Raw genomic sequence first — 21,002 nt, 5'->3', positions numbered from 1 at the left:
TACATCCCGAGATATTGAGACGCGAAGTTGACGCTTGGAACACCCGACATGCGCCGCTAGCGCACGTTCTGAGGCTCAGGCGTGAACCCCATGCCGCCCGTAATCGCGATGTGATTGACATGCGTAATCACACCTCCATACTTATCAAGAGGTCCGAAACGAATAATAAGGTCTGCTGCGCTATTACGGGCAGCATGGGGTTCACGCCTGAGCCTCTGGACGTGCGCTAGCAGCGCTGGCGGGTGTTTCAAGGGCCAACTTCGCGTCTCAATATCTCGGGATGTAATGGGAATATTGCGATGCAATCAACGCCATTGTGTATGTGCTTTGTCATGCTATGGATTGCTGAAGAAAAAAAAATATAGGAGGTCCATTTAAAAAAAACATAAGTTTGTGACAAAAAACACATATTCTTTCGTTTTAGAATGTTTCCAAATATGTACATTCATGGGCCCCAGCCCTACATTGATACCGGTGAAAGTCGTTTTCCAATAGCTGTTATTGTTCCAGAAATATTTTGGGTGGACAAGATAGCTGGGACACCCTGTATAATTGTACTAACCCCCTAAGACTCCCCCCCCTCCCCCCCTGGTAAAAGGACAAATCGCACACTGGCTCAGAGCTATTTGGACCATCAGTCCCTAAGCTTACACACTGCTTAAAATAAATTATCCTAAGGACAAACACACACACCCATGCCCGCGGGAGGACTCGAACCTCCGCCGGGACCAGCCGTACAGTCCATGATTGCAGCGCCCCAGACCGCTCGGCTAATCCCGCGCGGCCACTGCGCGTGACGTCGGACATGTGGGGAGGATATGGTTCGCGGTGGGCGGTGGCCCGGGGCAGAGGGGAGGCTGCGGAAGGTCCAGGCGGGGGGCGGCGGTCCGTCCGAGAGGCCGGCCGCGGATAGAAGGCGGGACCCGCCAGCGGCCGCCACTGCAGCGGCTGGTGCGGCGCGGGACGGAGTGGCCGCGGCTGGTGAGTCTCTGCGCTTTCCTTCCGTCAGTGCGCCGTATGCTGCGTCTGTCACCCCACTCACATTGACAGTCCCTCGTTCTCTGTCTCACCCACACTTGATGGCTGCGAATCGAGGAAACGAAAGAAAAAAAAAAAACCTGTTTCTTTTCTCTTTTTCTCGATTTTTCCCCACGAGCCACAGCACTACAACTATTCTGATGCATCCTGCACCGGTACGAGTCAGTTACGCCACTTAAGCACGCTACTGCTGCTCAAAGCGTAACTTAACGCGACCCGGTCTGGCCGAATTTCCTTTGGCTGTCCATACTAACGTCGGACTTTTCTCAAAACCTACTTGTTCGAATCCACCCTTCGATCAGTACCTCTCCTAACTCCTGTAGTGACGAGGAGGCGCAAATCTGCTCCGGAGTCTGGCCATCAATACCGCCCACAAGAGTTCGATAATGTTCAAGTCCGGGGACTGTGCTGGCCAGGGAAGACGCTGCAGTTCAGCTACATGCTCCTCATACCACGACTGTACTGTCCTGGCTGTGTGAATGGGTGCATCACTGTTTGGATCATGGGGTGCACATGATCACGTAAAATGTTCACATAATCTTTGGCTGTAACACGGCTTTTGAGAGTAACGATGGGACCAGCAAAATACTGTGATATGGCTGCCCGCACCATCACACTTCCACCTCCACGCTTAACCGCTGGAATGAAGCAATCAGGATTCTGGGCTTCATTTGGCGTAAACCCCTCCCGATGTTGGAAATAAAGAGAACGCTGACTCGTCGGAACACATGACGTGTTTCCACTGATCAGCCATCCACGATTTACGCTCCCGGCACCATGTTTTACGCTTCTTTGCGTTGGTTGTCGCCACTAATGGTTTCGGTATAGCAGCTCGTCCACGAATATTCGCTTTATGGAGTTCTCAGTGGACAGTTTCGATAGATACGGGGTGTCGAATATGGCTATTGAGCTCTGCAGTCACTTTAGCCGCCGTAGTTTAGTGCTGTTTTCACACAATTCGTGTGATTGGACTTGGTGACAAGAAATTTTAGTCTCCGAGACTCGATATGTATAAAGTACAAATATGCACACGATGGCATGTAGATGTGCCCAGATGGACACATCACCAAACCAATCGCTTCCCAACGTAATTAGACACTGAAACAGAGTATATTTCTGGAGATATCATTAGTAACAGCATCTCTGTTGGCTACTATAAAACAAATAGTTAAATGCATCTGAATACTATAACAATTATTTGTAGTAGCATAAGTACAGAAAAATGCCGCTGTTACAGGCAAGCACACCCCCATCCCTCGCTCCCTTTCGGCGAATCATCAGCTCGTAATGTCACATACAACAGTTCCTCTTGAAAAAAATAAAAATAAACCCAAGTTGATATCAATATGACAGCAACTAATATGGCTATGAAAAAAGACTACGCGTCATTTAGACAACACTTTTCCACAATTAATTTGGCGTAAGCAAGAATTAGTGTCGTAAACTGTTTCAGATACTGCTTAGCTGAATTAGGCGGTGTCTATTGGGCGGAACAATGTGATATATATCTTGTAAGAAACTGAATCATAAATAGTGTGAAATATTAATCTACACTAGCTAATTTACATTAAATCTTGCTGACTAAAAATTACTTGTAACTATATTTATCACAGGTTGTTCTACAGGGTACAAATTTTTTGAAGGTATTTAGAGGAAAAAGTTGTTTACCTGGCCTGATAACTTCTTCCTGGCATTATGTGCGGCAGAAGCGTTTGGTGGTTCATCTGCATTTTTGTGGCGATAGTCACAGATGCCAGCCTCAGTGACCCGGTCTCCAATACAGGTGAAATATTTGTTCTTTTTTCAGATCGTATAAGTTCGGGTAGAATTATGAATAACGATTTTGTATTAAGTGTGTTCAGTTATTTCACTAAGGTATCCACCAATTCCATTTGCAGGATCTGATTCTGAAGTCGCAGACAATCGTTTAAGAACCGACAAGGAAGGTGAGTATTTTTTCCCATTATTCCCGAACACGTTTCATGGTTCAAGAACTTCATCTGATGCCAGTTTATCTCATTGTGGTAGTCTTATTTAGTGATTAAGAACTGCTTTGAGTCACAGTGTTATCATGTGAGTCTACTGCCACAGTACTCATAATCACCAACATTCATAACTTTTGCTTTTGGTATTATAGTTTGCTATTTGGAATGCTATTTATTTATCTGTCGTATATATGTTCTATAGATCCTTACAGTGACGCCGTAGCCTGGCTGAGGAAAGCATCAGTTCTATTTTCACGAAATGTTTCAGTAACGTAACGCATCATTAGGCATCTCAAGTAGAAGAAATGTTGTGTTGTGCTCAATGTCTTGCATCGATTTTGTGAGATACACTGACGCTGTAATGTTCACCTTAGAAACGCTAGAACAAAAGGTGACACAAAACTGCTAAATTCGATTAACTCGGATGGTTATTTACTGATATTTGCATATATAATCCTACTTCCGGTTTTTCCTTGATATCTTTTAAGTGAGATATGTCAGATAAACTTGCCTTTAAAACTTAGGTCCAGAAACTTCACCTTTTTCTTGTTGATTGTACCATAACTTCTGCTTGTGTCGTGATATAGCATGTATTTTGTTATGGTGCATGCCGCGTGAAACGTATTTTGTGCTGCAGCATCAGCTGAAACCAACATTTGTACTTTATACCTTTCTGGCAGTGGTGTCCTCGTTCAAAGAATCGCTAATCCCGAATTTAAATGTAAATCAATCTGTATAAACGTACATTTTTGTGAATTTTCGGAAGCTACGAATGTTTTGCATAATAAATTTCGAAAAAAATTCGGCGTTTGTGACGTAGTTACTCTGGAAAAAACTGTAACTAATAGACCGTGTTGCACTCAGCTCTCCCCTTCAACAAGAATGTATGCTGTCTACATTTATCGCAAATTAACGTTATTTTTGAGGTTGACAGCGATCAAAATCTCAAAAATTTTAAATAAAATCAGGAAAGGTTATCCCAGGTGTTTCTGCGGCGTTAACATAAATCTCGTTTTGCGCTCTGATTGCTTCAGTTCTTACTGGGAATTAGCGGTAGTGTCAGCTGCACTGATTGAGAAATTGAAAAAGAATCAAAAGGCTTATTTTAGTGTATCCTTTTTTACTATTACGTAAACGTAACTTAACGTGGTTCTTGAGCACGGGATGAGGTAGTTAACGTTTGTAAGCAGATGGAATTCGCTCTGACTACTGTTAAGTGATTGGAAGCTGCAGGAACATTATACCCATCCTCCTAACAACAAGGTCGAGACGTTTTCCACTGACACCGAAAACGAGCCGGTGAGACAGACTCACATGTTCAGAAAAGTCCTGTGTCCCATGTCAAGAAGAGGCAAATGCAAAAGGGCTGAGTCCATTAACCACTGGCATTTGACACGTGTGATGAATAACAGTAACCCCTTAGAGAACTGCAACAACGGATGGAAAGGAACGCCTCGTTGTTGGTTGGTTGCTTGGTTGATTTAGGGGACGGGACAAGACAGCGGAGGTCACTAGTTCCATCGGATTAGGGAACCATCCCAGTCACACCAGCCTACGAGAAGCTACTAGAAGTGATGTACAAAACTACCTCCAATATCCTTAATAACCATTTGTTGTAGAACCTTAGATAATGTTAAGAGCATGAACTTAGTGAGATATCTCTAATGTGAACGACTGACCTCCTCCATGTCTTCTAGCACGGATTTCAGAAACACCGATCATGTAAAACACAGCTCGCACTTTTCTCACACAACATTCTGAAACCACTGATGTTAAAAATTTACTGTTTTTTGTATCATCAATTTTAGGATATACACATAGAAGACAAAAGTCATGGGATACCCCTAATATAAATATCAGACCTTCTTTTGCACCGCGTAGTGACACAGTTCGACATGTAAAGTACTCAACAAGTTGTTGGAAGTACTTTGCAGAAAAATTGGGCCATACGGCCTCTATCGCCAACAGTAATTGTGGAAGTATTGTTGATGCAGCATTTTGTGCACAAACTGCCCTCTCGATTACCTCCAATAAATGTTTGGTGGGACTCATGTCAGGCCACCAGCTTTTACTGTGCCCTCTTGACAACTTGGGTCTCTGACTTCATGGGATCTGCACCACATTCGAAATCTATCATCGGCTCTTATCAACTGAAATCTGGACTGATCTGACCAGGCTACAGTTTTCCATAGGTCTAGTGTCCAATGGATATGGTCAGGAGCGCAGGAGAGGTGCTTCAATCGATGTTGTGCTGTTAGCAAAGACACTCATGTCTGTCGTCTGCTGCCATAGCCCATTAACGCCAAATTTAGCTGCACCGTCCTAAGGGATTTTCGTCATATGTCCCACACAGATTTCTGCTGTTATTTACGTAGTGTTGCTCGTCTTATAGCACTAACAACTCTACACCAACGGTCTTGGTCGTTACGTGAAGGCCGTCAGCCACTGCGATTAACTTGGTGAGAGGTAATGCCGAAACTGTAGTATTCTTGGTACAGTCTTCACACTGTGGATCTAGGAATATTGAATCCCATAACGGTTTCTGAAATGTGTCTAGCTCCAACTTCCATTTCGCCTTCAAAGCCTGTTAATTCTGGATGTGCAGCCATAATCACCTTTAAACATAAAAGACCTGAGTACAAATGACAGCTACACTATGGACCGAAACTATCCAGACATTTGGCTGAAAATGATTTACAAGTTCGTGGCGCTCTCCATTCGTAATGCTGGAATTCAATGTGGCATAGTTCCACCCTTAGCCTTGATGACAGCTTCCACTCTCGAAGGCATACGTACAATCAGGTGCTGGAAGATTTCTTGGGGAATGGCTACCCATTCATCACGGAGTGCTGCACTGAGGAGAGGCATTGATGTCGGTCAGTGAGACCTGGCACGAAGTCGACGTTCCAAAACATCCCAAAGGTGTTTCTATAGGTTTCAAGTCAGGACTCTGTGAAGGCCAGTCCATTATAGGGATGTTACTGTCGTGCAATCACTCCGCCATAGGCTGTGGGTTATGAACAGGTGCTAGATGGTGTTGAAAGATGCAATTGCAATCGCCATCCCTGAACTGCCCTTTAACAGAGGAAGCAAGAAAGTGCTTAAAACATCAGTGTAGACCTGTGCTGCGTTATTGCCACGCAAAGCCACAAGGGGTGCAAGCCCCCTCCATGGAAAACAGCACTACACTATAACAGCACTGCTTCCGAAGTTTGCTGTTGGCACTACACTGCTGGCAGATGGCGTTCACCACCCATTCGCCGTACCCACACCCTGCCATCGGTTCGCCACGTTGTGTACTGTGATTCATCACTCCACACAACGTTTTTCCACTGTTCAATCGTCCAATGTTTACGCTCCTTACACCAAGCGAGACGTCGTTTGGCAGTTACCGGCGTGATGTGTGGCTTATGAACAGCCGCTCGACCATGGAATCAAAATTTTCCCACCTCTTCCCTAGCTCTCATAGTACTGCAGTGGATCCTGATGCAGTCTGGAATTCCCATGTGATGGTATGGATAGATGGCTGCCCCTTCAACTGCCAGCAGTCTCTGTCAGTCAACAGACGAGGCCGACCTGTACGCTTTTGTGCTGTATGTGTCCCTTCACGTTTCCAGTTCACTATCACGTAGGAAACAGTGGACCTAGGGACGTTTAGGAGTGTGTAAATCTTGCATACAGTCGTATAACACAAGTGACACCCAATCACCCGACCACATTCGAAGTCTATGAGTTCCGCAGCGTGTCCCAGTCTGCTCTCACGATGTCTAATGATTGCTGAGGTCACTGATATGGAGGATCTGCCAGTAGGTAGCAGCACAATGCACCTAGTACAATAAATGTATGTTTTTGGGGCTGTCTCGATACTCTGGATCACATAGTGTACGTTAATGCACTGTTCTTTTATACCTTGCGTTTGAGACACTATAGTTAACTGTATATGACCATGCCTCTACCCCATGACTTTTGTATAGAGGCAAAGGGCTGCATAGTGACTCTAGTGACACTATGCTTTCGAATCGTTGACAGTGGAACCAGTTCAGAGGGTTAAGGAGACCGCAGCTGTGGATCTGGCCGCCCTTCTGGACGCTGGGGACAGCGCAGTGGTAACGCTGGTGGCAGGCGACACACATCTGGTGGCGCACAGGGCCGTCCTGATTGCCAGGAGCACTGTGTTCGCCGCCATGTTGCGCAACAACACGCTGGAGGCCAGCAGCGGCCACGTTGCCATCTCAGATGTGGAGGCTCCAGTGCTGCGCCACCTGCTAGCCTACATGTACACACTCCAGGCCCCCCAGCTGCACAGCATGGCCCCGCAGCTGCTGGCCGCTGCTGAAAGATATGGACTGTCTGCCCTGAAGGCAGAGTGTGAGCAGCTGGTAGCTGCACGAGTGTCTGGGGGGAGTGCGGCGGCCACAGCCGTCCTCGAAGTCAGGCGCTCCTCTAACAGCCTGAGGCAGGCCGTGGTTGACTTCATAAAGGCTCACCTGCTCCACGTGATGGGACAGACCCTGCACAGCCAGCGTGAAGATCAGGTGGAAGTGAGCCGCCAGCTGTCTGTTCCACCATCAAAAGCCAGGTAAGTGTGACACAACTCACTTGTACATGTTGTCGAATTCTACATATACCAGGTGATTATAAACTTTCAAAACGCTGTAGAAATAACGTCAAATTGCAACAGAATATTATAGGACAAGGGGGATAGCGTGTGGCACAAAAAAAATATTGTGAAAATTGATCAATAGATAGCGCTTTATGTGTGGGAATACGCCAGTGCCGGCCACAGTGGCTGAGCGGTCCTAGGCGCTTCAGTCCGGAACCACGCGACTGCTACGGTAGCAGGTTCGAATCCTGCCTCGAGCATGGACGTTTGTGATATCCCTAGGTTAGTTAGGTTTAAGTAGTTCTAAGTTCTAGGGGACTGATGACCTCAGAGGTTAAGTCCCATAGTGCTCAGAGCCATTTGAATATGTCAATGAAAACACTTGTCATGCACACGACCCACTGAAGTTGGCATAAACATGCCAAGTATACATCTTTTCCTCCTTTCGTGTCTACGATGTTCGCCTTGACTGTCTCAATGCGGGATCACGCTCTGCTTGTAAAGCTGTATTACACAAATGGTGACTGTGCACACGTCACTCTGCAGAAGTTATGGACATTGAAGGGTTTGAAAAAAAGACTGCCATGGGTCTGTAGAAAATTATTCGGAAATTCTAAAGGACGGGATCTTTTGGTGTGCAACCTGGTAGGAGGAGGAGGAGGAAACGAACTGATTCGACGTCAGTAGAAGCAGTGGTCACCACAATGCGGGAGGAGACGAGTGGTGGTGTGCAAACATTGGACATACCCATGAGCATGGTGCATAAAATCCTATGAAACATCCTTCTTTGCAAGGCATTAAAAATTACCCATGTGCACGAGTTGCTTCCTGTTGACCTGCCAGTACGAGACCTTGGCTTTAGAATATCTTGAGGCATGGAAGTGGACAATGATTGGCTGTGGACAGACGAAGCATACTTCCATCTGACAGGATATGTCAATACACAGAATTGTCGAATATCGGCAACGGAAAATCCACACACACAATCAACCAGTACCACTACTTCACCCTGAAAATGTCACTGTGCGGTGTGGGTTTACGGCATAATTTATCATAGGTCAATATTCTTTCGAAGAGGCAGGTGTTTCGATTCCTGCTACCTGTACCATACTGGTAAGCATTATGAGCGTCTTTCGCGCTACCACGTCATTCCAGCTCTGCAAGAGCGTGGATGTGTGGATGGAGATCATTTTTATGCAAGATGGAGCACCTCCACACACTGCAAATAAATTTAAGCAGCTGCTGAAGCGCCATTTCGGAAATGCTAGAATTATCAGTCGCCATTTCCCTACAGCCTGGCCATCCCGATCACCTGATATTAATCCGTGTGACTTCTGGCTGTGGGGTTACCTGAAAGATCTTGTGTTCAGTGTTCCGATTGCAAACTTAGCTGCATTGAAGGTACGCATTGCACAACACATTCTGAATGTAACCCTGGAAACACTTCTATCAGTTGTGGAACATGCTGTTTCTCGGTTTCAACATGTTGCAGGAAACGGTGGACAGCATATTGAACATGTGTTGCGCCAGTCACACGGAACTTAATAATCCGATATGATTTTGATTAATGCTTTTTATGCGGTTTTTGGCATCAGGACAAAACCAATGTGATTGATGCTTTTCATGCGCTATTGTCCGCAGGATTATTAAAAACCTATGTGATTGATACTTTTTATGCGGTTTTTGGCCTCATGATGGTTGAAAACCGATTTTTTCCGTCCGATATGATATGACACGACATGGCCACGGTGAATAACAGTATTACACCTGTACACCCATGCAGACTGATTAGTGCAGTCTGTTTATCGTCAAATGTACACCTCAGGCATTGTTGTATGATTCACCTGTCATTTGCAGTTGACCACTATTAAATTATGATGCTTACAGCGCCATCTCTTGCTACATTTTGTAACTATTTATTTTTCTTCTGCCATACGTTTTCCTCCTTCTCCAATAATATTCTGTTACAATTTTACATCATTCTGACCAGTCGTGTTATTTCTACAGCGGTTTGAAAGTTTGACTTTAATTAGAATCGTTCTGTATATTCCCAAGCCAACAATCTTTGCCTCTGAGTTTCCGTAGATTCGTCTGTGCTGTAAAATACAGCATTTTCTGATAGCTCATAAAGTTGTCATTGACTTGTCATGAGAGGTACATGGAATCTCTAAATTGAACTATGTCTACTAGCGCACAGACATGCTAACAAAATTCATGGAAGAGACAAGATTTCGTAGCTTCACAAACTGAGTTTATTTGATGTTATTAGTTCTGTTAAACTGCTTAAGCGAAAAAGCTCTTAATTTGGTTCTGACATCAATCCTCCGAACAAAAGGTTCACTGCCTATGAAGAAAACAGCAGCCATTCTAGTGGTGGACACAGTGATGTGCTGCTCAGAAAAAAAAGCAGAAAGCGGGCTTTATTGTATGTGCTTGTGCTGTTGAGGCCACTGTAAAGATGTTTATGCAGAGCAGCATTTATTGTTTGCTTTCTTTTCTGTTACTAGCAGTGAGCTCTGCATAAAGGGAATATATCGGTCTCTCGTTCAATACCTGCACCAAGAACGCTGCAGTATGCTGCTGTGTGGTTGAAGGATGGTAGCCACGTATTTAAAATTTCTCATTTCTTGTGCTGTCATTCTCTAAATGTTGACCTATGCAAACGTTAGTTGTCGTAAGGCCAAAGGTCACAGTAATTGCAATTCCCACATTAGCACTACTATTTGATGTGCTATGTATACCTTTTCTCTTTCTAGGTACATGTGTACAATCTCCATAATAGGATCAACTTATTCTCTCCAAACAGTGCAGGGGAATTGGAATTTTTATGGAGTATACTGGTCTTCAAAAATAAGATTTTGGTTCTCCATCAGAGCAGGTATGGAAGACATCTATTACAGAAAGTCTCATAAGTACATGGGCAGGATGGGTTAGCTGGTTATTCCGCATACAACACCTGACAAGACAACGAGCCAGACTGCACAAGAGCAGAGCAACTTAGGGTGGTTCCATATGGTGCTGGCCCTTCCACCTTTCTTGTCAGTTGATTCTCATGATATGTACAGGACTTTAGTCCACTCCTTTCTATAACTCAAGCAGGGAGGTATTTCTTGGACAAGGGCGCTGTACTTGCTTCCTAGAAGAGCCACTGTCAAATATCATCTTGGTTGTCTTGCATATAGCTATCCATAGCGATACTAAATGCTGTCTAGTGAATTCCAGTGCTTCATTCTACCAGGAGTTCACTAGTCCATCCACTGCAGTTACTGATCAGTCTGTAACATCCTCAAAGTTGATATGATCTCCAGATAGAACTGTCCTCAGGTAAATACAGTAAAAGTCCTCCTTACATGTCTAGTGTGTAGTATTACTCACAACTTTCCTTTAATTTTCAGCTATATTTAAATGTTTACACAGCTCGTAACTGACTGCCTGATAAACTAGAATTCCTGCCTTCGAGATAATGTTGTCTGCATTGTCTGACTCATTTCTCATATAGTTGTATCTTGTCTCGCAAACCACTAAAAGCTTATCTCTCCTGTTCATTGTAATGTAACACGAAAACGAATATTCGAAACAAAATACGTATCACCAACGGTCTTTTCAAGATATCCTATGATAATACATATATTTAAACGTAATTCTATCTGCAGTACTCAAATGTATATTTCGTAAATGCTCTTGATAACCTAAACCGGATAATGTTCTAATTCCCACCCATTATCTTCTTCATTGCCACACGTTGCTCTATAGTATATGGTAATTGCATGTTTTCTTATCAAAACATCAACTTCAAAGATAGTTTTTCATTCACATCACCTGTATGTCTACAAAGACCTTTATTTTATGTCAGTGGTAAATTCGTAGACGAGTTTGCTAGATTAAATAACCAGAACACACATTAACACGCAACCACAAGAAAACTGTCGAATCTGGTAATTACAATACATTGAACATAATACTCATTTGACTACATCTCCTCGATCATTGGCTGCATTCGTAAATTTCATGTCTAGTTTCACTCCTACCACAGTTGTTTTCATTTGTCAACACATTACGCACAAATTTCTGTGAAGACACTAACTTTGCTCTGCTCCTTTCTGAAATAATTCCAACTATGTTTCTGGATTGCACTGAGATAATAAATTACTGTCATATATTTCATAATGTGTTATCCTAAACACAGCAGTAAATTTAAATTACTAACCACAGGTATATAATTATTACACACACACACACACACACACACACACACACACACAATTCAGTTTCCAGACATTTTCTTGTACTGTCTTCTCCTTTCTGGCCAAAATCACATTTTTAATCAATTTCTGTATGCAATCATAAATTCGTGATTATTTACAAAAAAATATACTTTTTCTACTGAATTATGCAGTCTTTTTACTACTATTTTCAATGACTTATCGAAGATTTTATTCTAACAAGAACAATAGTCCCTACAACTTATACAATGAGTTTTGTATTAATTTTTATATTCTAATGAAGAGTGGGAAATGGGCAAATGGGGTCTGGTTTAGCGAAGAAATTGTTCGTTTCCTATGACAATCAGGATAATTAAGTAAACTTTTAAGAGAACTGGGGAAAACTTTATTCTGAATTTTCATAGCCTAGTTTGGCCCTGAATAATCTGACAAAGATAGACAATTGGGGTATCAAATATACCACCGTTACGTGCCGGTTTGCAAAAAAAAGATGTAATTACTTAATGAAAAAAATCAGGACAGTTAAGAAAAACTTAATTAATCATTTCATGGGAAACTGAAATATTTCATTAATAAATGCTACTAGCTATGTAAATAAAGTGTCAAAAGCTTAATCCCTTCAAGTCCTAACATTTTCCACAAATATAGTTAATTGTTGTGCTATTTGACTATTAAAAACGCTTCCTTCGAATCACGTTATACATTTAGGTTCTTTCGAGAACATCAGAGGCTAGGAACGTGAGATATCAAAAACTTCATCTATTCAAAGTATAGCTACTTCGTGTGTAAAAAGTAGCACTGGTGTAGTATTTAACTAACAAAATGGTTGACTTCTAAGCAAGTATTAAATTGGAGAACCGAAGATGCTAGGAGAAAGGGGATTCATGTTGAGTGGTCTGGGTGGCCAAATAATTTGCTCAAGTTATCCAGGGTGTTCTTCAAACTAGTCGAGAACAGTTATGATCCAATAACATCATATCATTGATTGGCACCATGAAGTCCCAGTAGCTGAACACGACCATTTACAGTCAATGTTTAGTTGGACCAGAAAGGCCAGTCTGTTCCATGTAAAAACCGCCCACACCATTATGAAGCCACCACCAGCTTGCAGTGACTTGTTGAGAACTTGGCTCCATAGCTCCATGAGGCCTGCGCCACACTCAAACTTTACTATGAGCTCTTACCAACTGAAATCAGAACTCATCTGACTGGGGCACGGTTTTCCAGTCGTCTGGAGTCCAACTGATGTGGTAACGAGCCCAGGAGAGACCCTTCAGCTGACGTGCAGTTATCAAAGGCACCCGTGTTGGTCGTCTGCTGCCACAGCCCATTAATGCCAGATTTAAAGAGGTTGAAAAAATCAGCCAACCAGGTGCATTAGCCCTTGACCTAGGTTTCCATGTTTCTAAAAATATCCTTTTCAGAAGGAATGAGTCCTGTTACATCACACGATGGAAGATATTTTTAGAAATATGGGAACCCAGGTAAAAGGCTAATAAACCTTTGTTTTGGAACTGGTTGGCTGATTTTTTTCAACCTGTCCAGATTTTCACAGTTGCTGTTTCAGACCCATGTTAAGATTTTGAAATGTCTCACGTCACCACACTGTCCTGTTGGATCCGTTCGTCGTAAATCCAACACTGGTTTCTGCAGCTATTTCAAGCTATGTTCCTTGTCTGTTAGCACTGACAAATCTACTGAACTGTTGCTGCTTTTGGTCATTAAGTGAAGGTTGTCAGCCACTGCATAGTCCCTGGTGAGAGGCAATACCTGAAATTTGGCATCCAGGGCACACTCTTGACACTGTACATCCCAGAATACTGAATTTCCTAATGATTTCCAGAATGGTATATCTCATGCATGTTGCACCAACTGCCATTTCGCGTTCAAAGTATGTTAATTGTCAACAGAGATGTGTTTCAAGTTGGTGGAGGCTCTGTAATGGTGTGTAGTTGGAGTGATACGGGACCCCTGATACGTCTAGATACGACTAACAGGTGACACATACGTAAACATCCTGTCTGATCATCTGCATCCATTCATGTCCATTGTGCATTCCGACGCACTTGAGCAATTCCAGCAGGACAATGTACACCCCACACATCCAGCACTGCTATAGAGTGGCTCCAGGGGTACACTTCTAATGGCCATCAATCTTCCCAGACATGAACATTACTGAGCATATCTGGGTTGCCTTGCAAAGTGCTGTTGAGAAGAGATCTCCACCCCCTCGTACTCTTAGGAATTTATGGACATCCCTGCAGGATTCATGGTGTCAGTTCCCTCCAAAACTACTTCATACATTAGTCGAGTCCATCCCACATATGATGGGGCACTTCTGTATGCTCGCCAGGGCCCTATACTATATTAGGCAAGTGCACCAGTTTCTTTGGCTCTTCTCTCTCTCTCTCTCTCTGTGTGCGTGTGTGTGTGGCTGGTTGTTCATGTTAGCGAATCCGCTACTTTCTTTGGCAGCGTGTGTTCTGTTGTCAGTGTGTGGACAGACCCTCAGGAATACTGTCCACTGTAAGCTGTCCTCTGGCCTCCATGTGAACACACTTTGCCATGCAGTGTCTCTGTGTGCAGCTCGCCAGCTACTGCAGACAGCCGGACGACCCCCTCCACTCAGCCACTCAGTGACCACAGCTGGAGTCGCGACGCAGCTGCACCGACCACCATGTCTACCCACGACACTCCCCCACCTGACAGCGTTGCCATCACTCTCCTGAGGTGAGTTGCATCACTACACGTGTCTCTCTTCCACATTCACAACACACGTTATTTGGGATTTCACCAAGTTTTATAGTTATGAAACAGAATGTCACTTTACCGTGTCTCCTGTCTTCATCTTATACTTGTATGTATTTTAAATGTGTATGTTTGTTCAACATCACATTCTAAAGTACTGGAGTGATTTCAAGCACATGTAACTGTCTGGAATGAAACAGTGCGGAAGTAACATACATCTAAATTTCGAAGGGGTGAGGATGAGAAAGTTATATACACCACTGGCCATTAAAATTGCTTCACCAAGAAGAAATTCACTGTAGTCATTCGGCACGGAGTAGGGCGCACAGCCGAGCAACTGAATTACGGTGATTTATGTCCATTCTCTGAAGCGTTATGGCATCATTAAGCACAGACAAGCGCGTGCGAAATGCACACTGTGAAATGGCAGCCAAGCATAAGTAATGGTCATTCACGAGCACCATGCTCGTCAGAGCTGCGTCAGAAATGTTCTAGCAAACTACACTACTCGCCATTAAAATTGCTACACCAAATTCAGATAGTAAACGGGTATTCATTGGACAAATATATTATACTAGAACTGACATGTGATTACATTTTCACGCAATTTGGGTGCATAGATCCTGAGAAATCAGTACCCAGAACAACCACCTCTGGCCACAATAACGGCCTTGATATGCCTGAACATTGAGTCAAACAGAGCTTGGATGGCGTGTTCAGGTACAGCTGCCCATGCACGATACCACAGTTCATCAAGAGTAGTGAATGGCGTATTGTGACGAGCCAGTTGCTCGGCCACCATTGACCAGACGTTTTCAGTTGGTGAGAGATCTGGAGAATGCGCTGGCCAGGGCAGCAGTCGAACATTTTCTGTATCCAGAAAGGCCCATACAGGACCTGCAACATGCGGTCATGGATTATCCTACTGAAATGTAGGGTTTCACAGGAATCGAATGAAGGGTAGAGCCACGGGTTGTAACACATGTGAAATGTAACGTTCACTGTTCAAAGTGCCGCCAATGCGAACAAGAGGTGACTGTGACATGTAACCAATGGCACCCCATACCATTGTGCGTTCACCGTGATGTCGCCAAACACGGATGCAACCATCACGATGCTGTAAACAGAACCTGGATTCATCCGAAAAAATGACGTTTTGCCATTCGTGGACCCAGGTTCGTCGTCCAGTACAGCATCGCAGGCGCTCCTGTCTGTGATGCAGCGTCAAGGGTAACCGCAGCCACGGTCTCCGAGCTGATAGTCCGTGCTGCTGCTAACGTCATCGAACTGTTCGTGCAGATGGTTGTTGTCTTGCAAACGTCACCTGTTGACTCAGGGATCGAGACGTGGCTGCAGGATCCGTTACAGCCATGCGGATAACATGCCTGTCATCTCGACTGCTAGTGATGCGAGGCCGTTGGGATCCAGCACGACGTTCTGTATTATCCTCCTGAAACCACCGATTCCATATTCTGCTAAAAGTCATTGGATCTCGACCAACGCGAGCAGCAATGTCACGATATGATAAACCGCAATCGCGATAGGCTACAATCCCACCTTTATCAAAGTCGGAAATGTGATGGTACACAGTTCTCCTCCTTACACGAGGCATCACAACAACGTTTCACCAGGCAACACCTGTCAACTGCTGTTCGTGTATGAGAAATCGGTTGGAAACTTTCCTCATGTCAGCACGTTGTAGGTGTCGCCACCGGCGCCAACCTTGTGTGAATGCTCTGAAAAGCTAAGCATTTGCATATCACAGCATCTTCTTCCGGTCGGTTAAATTTCGCGCCTGTAGCACATCATCTTCGTGGTGTAGCAATTTTAATGGCCAGTAATGTAAGTACATCGCCATGTATGCATATACCCAACTTGTATTCAACCAGTATTTGAGACAGAGCACTTAGTGACTCGCAACTGACCCCTACGAAATAATCGAAGGATATTTCAGTGTTATTCCAAATTACAATGCAATGTACCTTGGGACATGCATTCATGTCTGGGAGAATAAGACATTGTAATTCGGAATAAAGCCATCATTGCAATATCGTATTTATTCCTCGGCACCAGGCAAACGACTTTCAAATAAAATGTCTCCCCTGTATGGGAATATACATAATGTATGTACAGTTTGTAGGCACATGGTGGGTGGCATATGGAACTTCGTGCCTGGCCATTAGTCGTGCTCAGAGAGCCTAATGGCATGCCGGCACAGTAGCCGAGCGTGTTCGGTCATAGGGTTAGCTGCCCTCTGTAATAAATAAAACTGAGTAAATGGATCAATGATGAACTTGAACAAGCGATGTGGGACGTCCACATGGAAGAAAAAGAACGAACAACACGAGATGGTAGAAGAAGAAGAAGAAGGAAAAAAGGTGAAGCGACCACTCGTTATATGTGGGGAAATCCGGGTTCAAGTCGCGGTGTGGCACAAATTTTCACTTTCGTCATTCCATTCTACAGCTGATGGTAGTCCGTATCCGCAAATGAAAATACATTTCAGGAAGGCAAAAATGTTTTTTGCTTTCAAAATTTTCGCTCCTCATGCAGTAAAACTGCCGTTTCAGGCAAGACGTTTTCCTTTATTAATTCGTCACTACAAACGCTGTTCTTAACGCATTTTGTACACTGTATCCATGCATAACAGAAACCGTGGTTGAAAAATCATATCATTGTACGACACATAGTTCAGGATAGATGTTATAAATACTGGCATACGCAAAAATCAACCGCTCCCGGTTACGTCTTTATTACTAACTCAATTCTCAACACATTTTGAAGACTGTACCCATGCACCAGATGTGTTCAAAAATTAGTCGAAAATTTTATTTTCGCGTTCTTTATACATTCGATTTTGAAATTTTTTTATCATGCTGTACACATGTATCCGATGTGTGTTTGCACTTCCAGTTGTTTTGAATATTTAGTTTACTGTTGACGTTCGAAAAGGTTACATGTTTTTTAAGTTTTCGGCGAATTTTTGTCGTCGAAAAAGATGGATCAAAGAATTTGCAATAAATTTTGTTTGAAAGATGGAATAACGTGCAGGAACGCGTTATACATTTTGATCGTGGTCTTTGGCGAATCTACTATAAGTAAGACAGGAGTTTCAAAGAGGGTCGAGATGTTGAAGACGTTGACCGCTCTGAAAGCGGTAGCATATCAGTTACTGACGGTAATGTCTAAGAAGTATAGGTAACAGTTTTCGAAAATTGTCGAATCACCATCAGAGAGGTTGCTCATGAATTTGCCATGTCCTTTGGCTCATTCCAAGCAATTTTTCAGACGATTTGGGCATGAAATGTGTAGCAGCAATGTTTGTTCCAAGATTATGGAACTTCGACGAAAACCGACGCCACGTAGACTTCACCCAGAAACTACTGAATGAAGTGGACAACTGTCCAGAACTTCTAAAGAAGTTTACAACATGTGACGAAAAATGAGTGTATGGATATGACGTCAAAACTAATGCCCAGTCGTCCTAATGGTAACTGCCTGAAGAACGAAGACCGAAAAGGTTCGACAAGTTCGATCATGTGTGAAGGTTTATCTCACTGTTTTCTTCTATTACAGTGGGATAGTGCGGCATGAGTTCCTGTCTTACGGTCGTCCGCTCACTAAGGTATACTACCTGGAAGTAACGCGCCGTTTGCATGAGGATATCCGAAAAAGAAACGACCAGAATTGTAACAAAACCGTTCGTGGATATCGCATCACACCACAATGCTTGTTCGTGAGGTTTTGGCAAGAAACAAAGCCATTGTGTTCACGTGGCCAACCTATTCTTCGGACGTGGACCTCTGCGACTTCTATTTCCGACGCTGAAGAGAACCATGAGATTACGTCGTTTTGCCAACACTGCTGCGAGAAAAAAAGGACCGCCAAAGGAGCTGATAACAATAACGAAAAGTGAGTTCCAGAAGTGCTTCCAAGCTTCTAAAAGGAGGTGGTGGCACAGGAGTGCTATATCTGACGGAGATTACTCTGAAGAGAATAAAGCTGATGTTGACGAATAAATAAAGGTTCTTCAAGAAAGAGAAAAATTCCCATGACGTTTTGATGACACCTTGTTTATCAGTGAATGTACCTGCAAAATTATATCACAGTGATCCACATGTATCAGGAGAGTGCGCCATGCCTGCCAACAATGCGAGGCAGACACAGGTGGTCATCCATCGAGGTGTTAGCCAAGCTCGTCAGTGTTTTGATGGGAACTGGTGTTACCTCTGTGGTAAGGTCATTCGATGCCAGGAATGCCACTCACAAAAGTGTCTGGTGAGCTGTGTCCTGTCACTGCTCACCTGAATGTGGGAGGAGGCTGCCCTGTGTTCGCACCTCGGACATACTGCTATGGGTTGACACCCCTGCTGGCCCTATAAGCATACACAGGCAGGCAAAGCAGAAACTCCTCCCATCATAGAATACGTTTATGGGTGCTTCAAAATCAGATTCGGAGTGCAGAGTTCCCTATCCTTTAACAGCCTAAACGTTGAGGCATATAAGAGCGCACATAATTGTCAGAACTTACACTTCCAGTATGTGGGCCATCCAGAATACTTGTTACGCGGGAGCAGGAGGTTTGTGGCAGTGGAACATTCCGAAAAATGCACAACAATGGTGACTGTACTTGTTAGTTACAACACCACTGGTCATATCAATCCGCATGTGGTTTAGGTTGCAACAGCAGTAGATAGAAAAATACCTGGACCTGAACCATGTCGACTGCTCTGTGCAAAAGTGCCTGATTCCACAGCTCAGACTTTCACTCACATTTTTAGTATTGTTTGAATCTGTAGATGTGACACTGACCTCTGTTACTGCTCCGTGCATCTCAAAACTAACTAGCACCGTTGCTAGTCTTTACTGTGTAATTGTGAGTCCTTGTCAACCAGTGCACACACCAAAGACAGGCGAAGGCGCCATGTCTCTAACGAGACCACGCCTTGAAAAGTAGCATGGGGGTCAAAAGAACTTACAGCCTGTTGGCCACTGTACAGTCGTTCATAATTCACATTTTCCTGTCTCACCTTTCCATAGAAAAGATCAAGAATCGTTTCCCACAGTTATCAGAATTCTAAAATCCATTCTTAAAATATGAAATTGATTTTCAGTCGGAAGGGTGACATTAGCAACTCCATGTGCATGTGACATTTATAGAGGAAGAAAGTGAGTACTTAATTGATTGATGGATTTTGGATTAACCAGGAATGATATCACATTTGGCAGGATAATAACATGAAACTGTTCTAAATTGTCCCTAGCTTAAAAATAGTTCGCTACATTTTACTGATTAACACCGATTTTAGTATCAGAATTTTGGCGCTATGCTCACTGCAGTGAGGCTGTTAAATGCAAAAGATATGGTGCATTTCTGAGGACACACATCAGTGGCTAGAGTTCTACTGTGTGCTCAGGAAGTCAAGATTTACTTGGAGCCAAATTTATCACGATAAACCAGACAAGTGCATGTGTCATTAATTCACTGTCATATCCTGCAGGTTTCACTGTTGCCTTCAGACACATTACAGCCACAAGACTTCACGTTCTTTTGTGTGTGTGTGTGTTTGGAAGAAATTGTTAGAACATCTGTGGTTTTTTGCAGGACATTATCTGGAGAGGAGAAGGGAAGGAGGCTGATCCAGGCAGCTATTCAGGGCTCAATGGAGGAATTGCAGGCCCTGCTGGCGGCTGGAGTGAACGTGGGGGCGAGGGACATGAATGAGTGGACCCCCATGCATTGGGCAGCTGGCAGGGGATACGAGGAGATGGTGAGGCGTCTGCTGGCGGCAGGTGCGGACGTGGGGGCGAGGGACAAGTTCCAGCAGACGCCGCTGCACTTGGCTGCATGGGGCGGCCGCCCAGCTGTCGTCAGGCTGCTGTCGGCGTCCTCTGCCGACCCAAACGCCAGGGATGTGGACGGGTGGACGCCGTTGCACTCTGCAGCATTCAATGACGAGACAGAAGCAGCGACGGCGCTGCTGGAGGCAGGGGCTGACAGGGGGGCCATAGACAACAATGGGAGAACCCCGCTGGACATCGCCAGACAGTACAACCAGCAGCAGGTGATAGACGTGCTATGATCAACCTGTGGACTAAAATAAATAAATCTTTTTACAGTACTTTTCGTTGTTTTCAGAAAAAAGCATACGAAGAAACCTGTCTTTGTACCCATTCTTACACTGTGAGTAAAACTCCTGTAGTAACACCAGATGGATACCACAACGATAAAAGCAGAGGTATAATGAAAAGTAAAAAAGACTCGAGCTTCCATTCTTGAAAACTAGGTAAAAATAGAGAAATGTTCCATTAACAATACACACTAGGTATCTGCAACACATTATGTGATCAGAAGTATCTGGAGACAAGACTGAAAATGACATACATGTTCGTGAAGTCCTCTAG

The 21,002-nt window shown here is 43.9% G+C and overlaps 1 protein-coding gene across 1 annotated transcript; it reads left to right on the top strand.

Moving 5' to 3' along the window:
- Positions 1 to 963: 963 nt before the first annotated feature.
- LOC124553807 (receptor-interacting serine/threonine-protein kinase 4-like) lies at positions 964 to 20,719 on the top strand. Its single transcript, XM_047127790.1, has 6 exons — positions 964 to 981; positions 2,664 to 2,821; positions 2,937 to 2,984; positions 7,053 to 7,602; positions 14,436 to 14,579; positions 20,203 to 20,719. The coding sequence occupies exons 2-6, from the start codon at positions 2,734 to 2,736 to the stop codon at positions 20,678 to 20,680; spliced, it is 1,308 nt and encodes a 435-aa protein (XP_046983746.1). The 5' UTR covers positions 964 to 981; positions 2,664 to 2,733; the 3' UTR covers positions 20,681 to 20,719.
- The last annotated feature ends 283 nt before the right edge of the window (positions 20,720 to 21,002 follow it).

Source organism: Schistocerca americana, chromosome 11 (genome assembly GCF_021461395.2).
Source record: "Schistocerca americana isolate TAMUIC-IGC-003095 chromosome 11, iqSchAmer2.1, whole genome shotgun sequence".
Taxonomy (NCBI): domain Eukaryota; kingdom Metazoa; phylum Arthropoda; class Insecta; order Orthoptera; family Acrididae; genus Schistocerca; species Schistocerca americana.
Note: the sequence above shows the minus strand (reverse complement) of the source record. Positions and strands in the feature narration are given on the sequence as shown.

Bases quoted from the DNA above. Each gene is read 5' to 3' on its own strand.
- LOC124553807 (XM_047127790.1), top strand. From the start codon at position 2,734: ATGTGCGGCAGAAGCGTTTGGTGGTTCATCTGCATTTTTGTGGCGATA. The intron at 2,985-7,052 runs GTGAGTATTTTT...AATCGTTGACAG, and splicing joins TTTAAGAACCGACAAGGAAG to TGGAACCAGTTCAGAGGGTT. The intron at 14,580-20,202 runs GTGAGTTGCATC...GGTTTTTTGCAG, and splicing joins GTTGCCATCACTCTCCTGAG to GACATTATCTGGAGAGGAGA.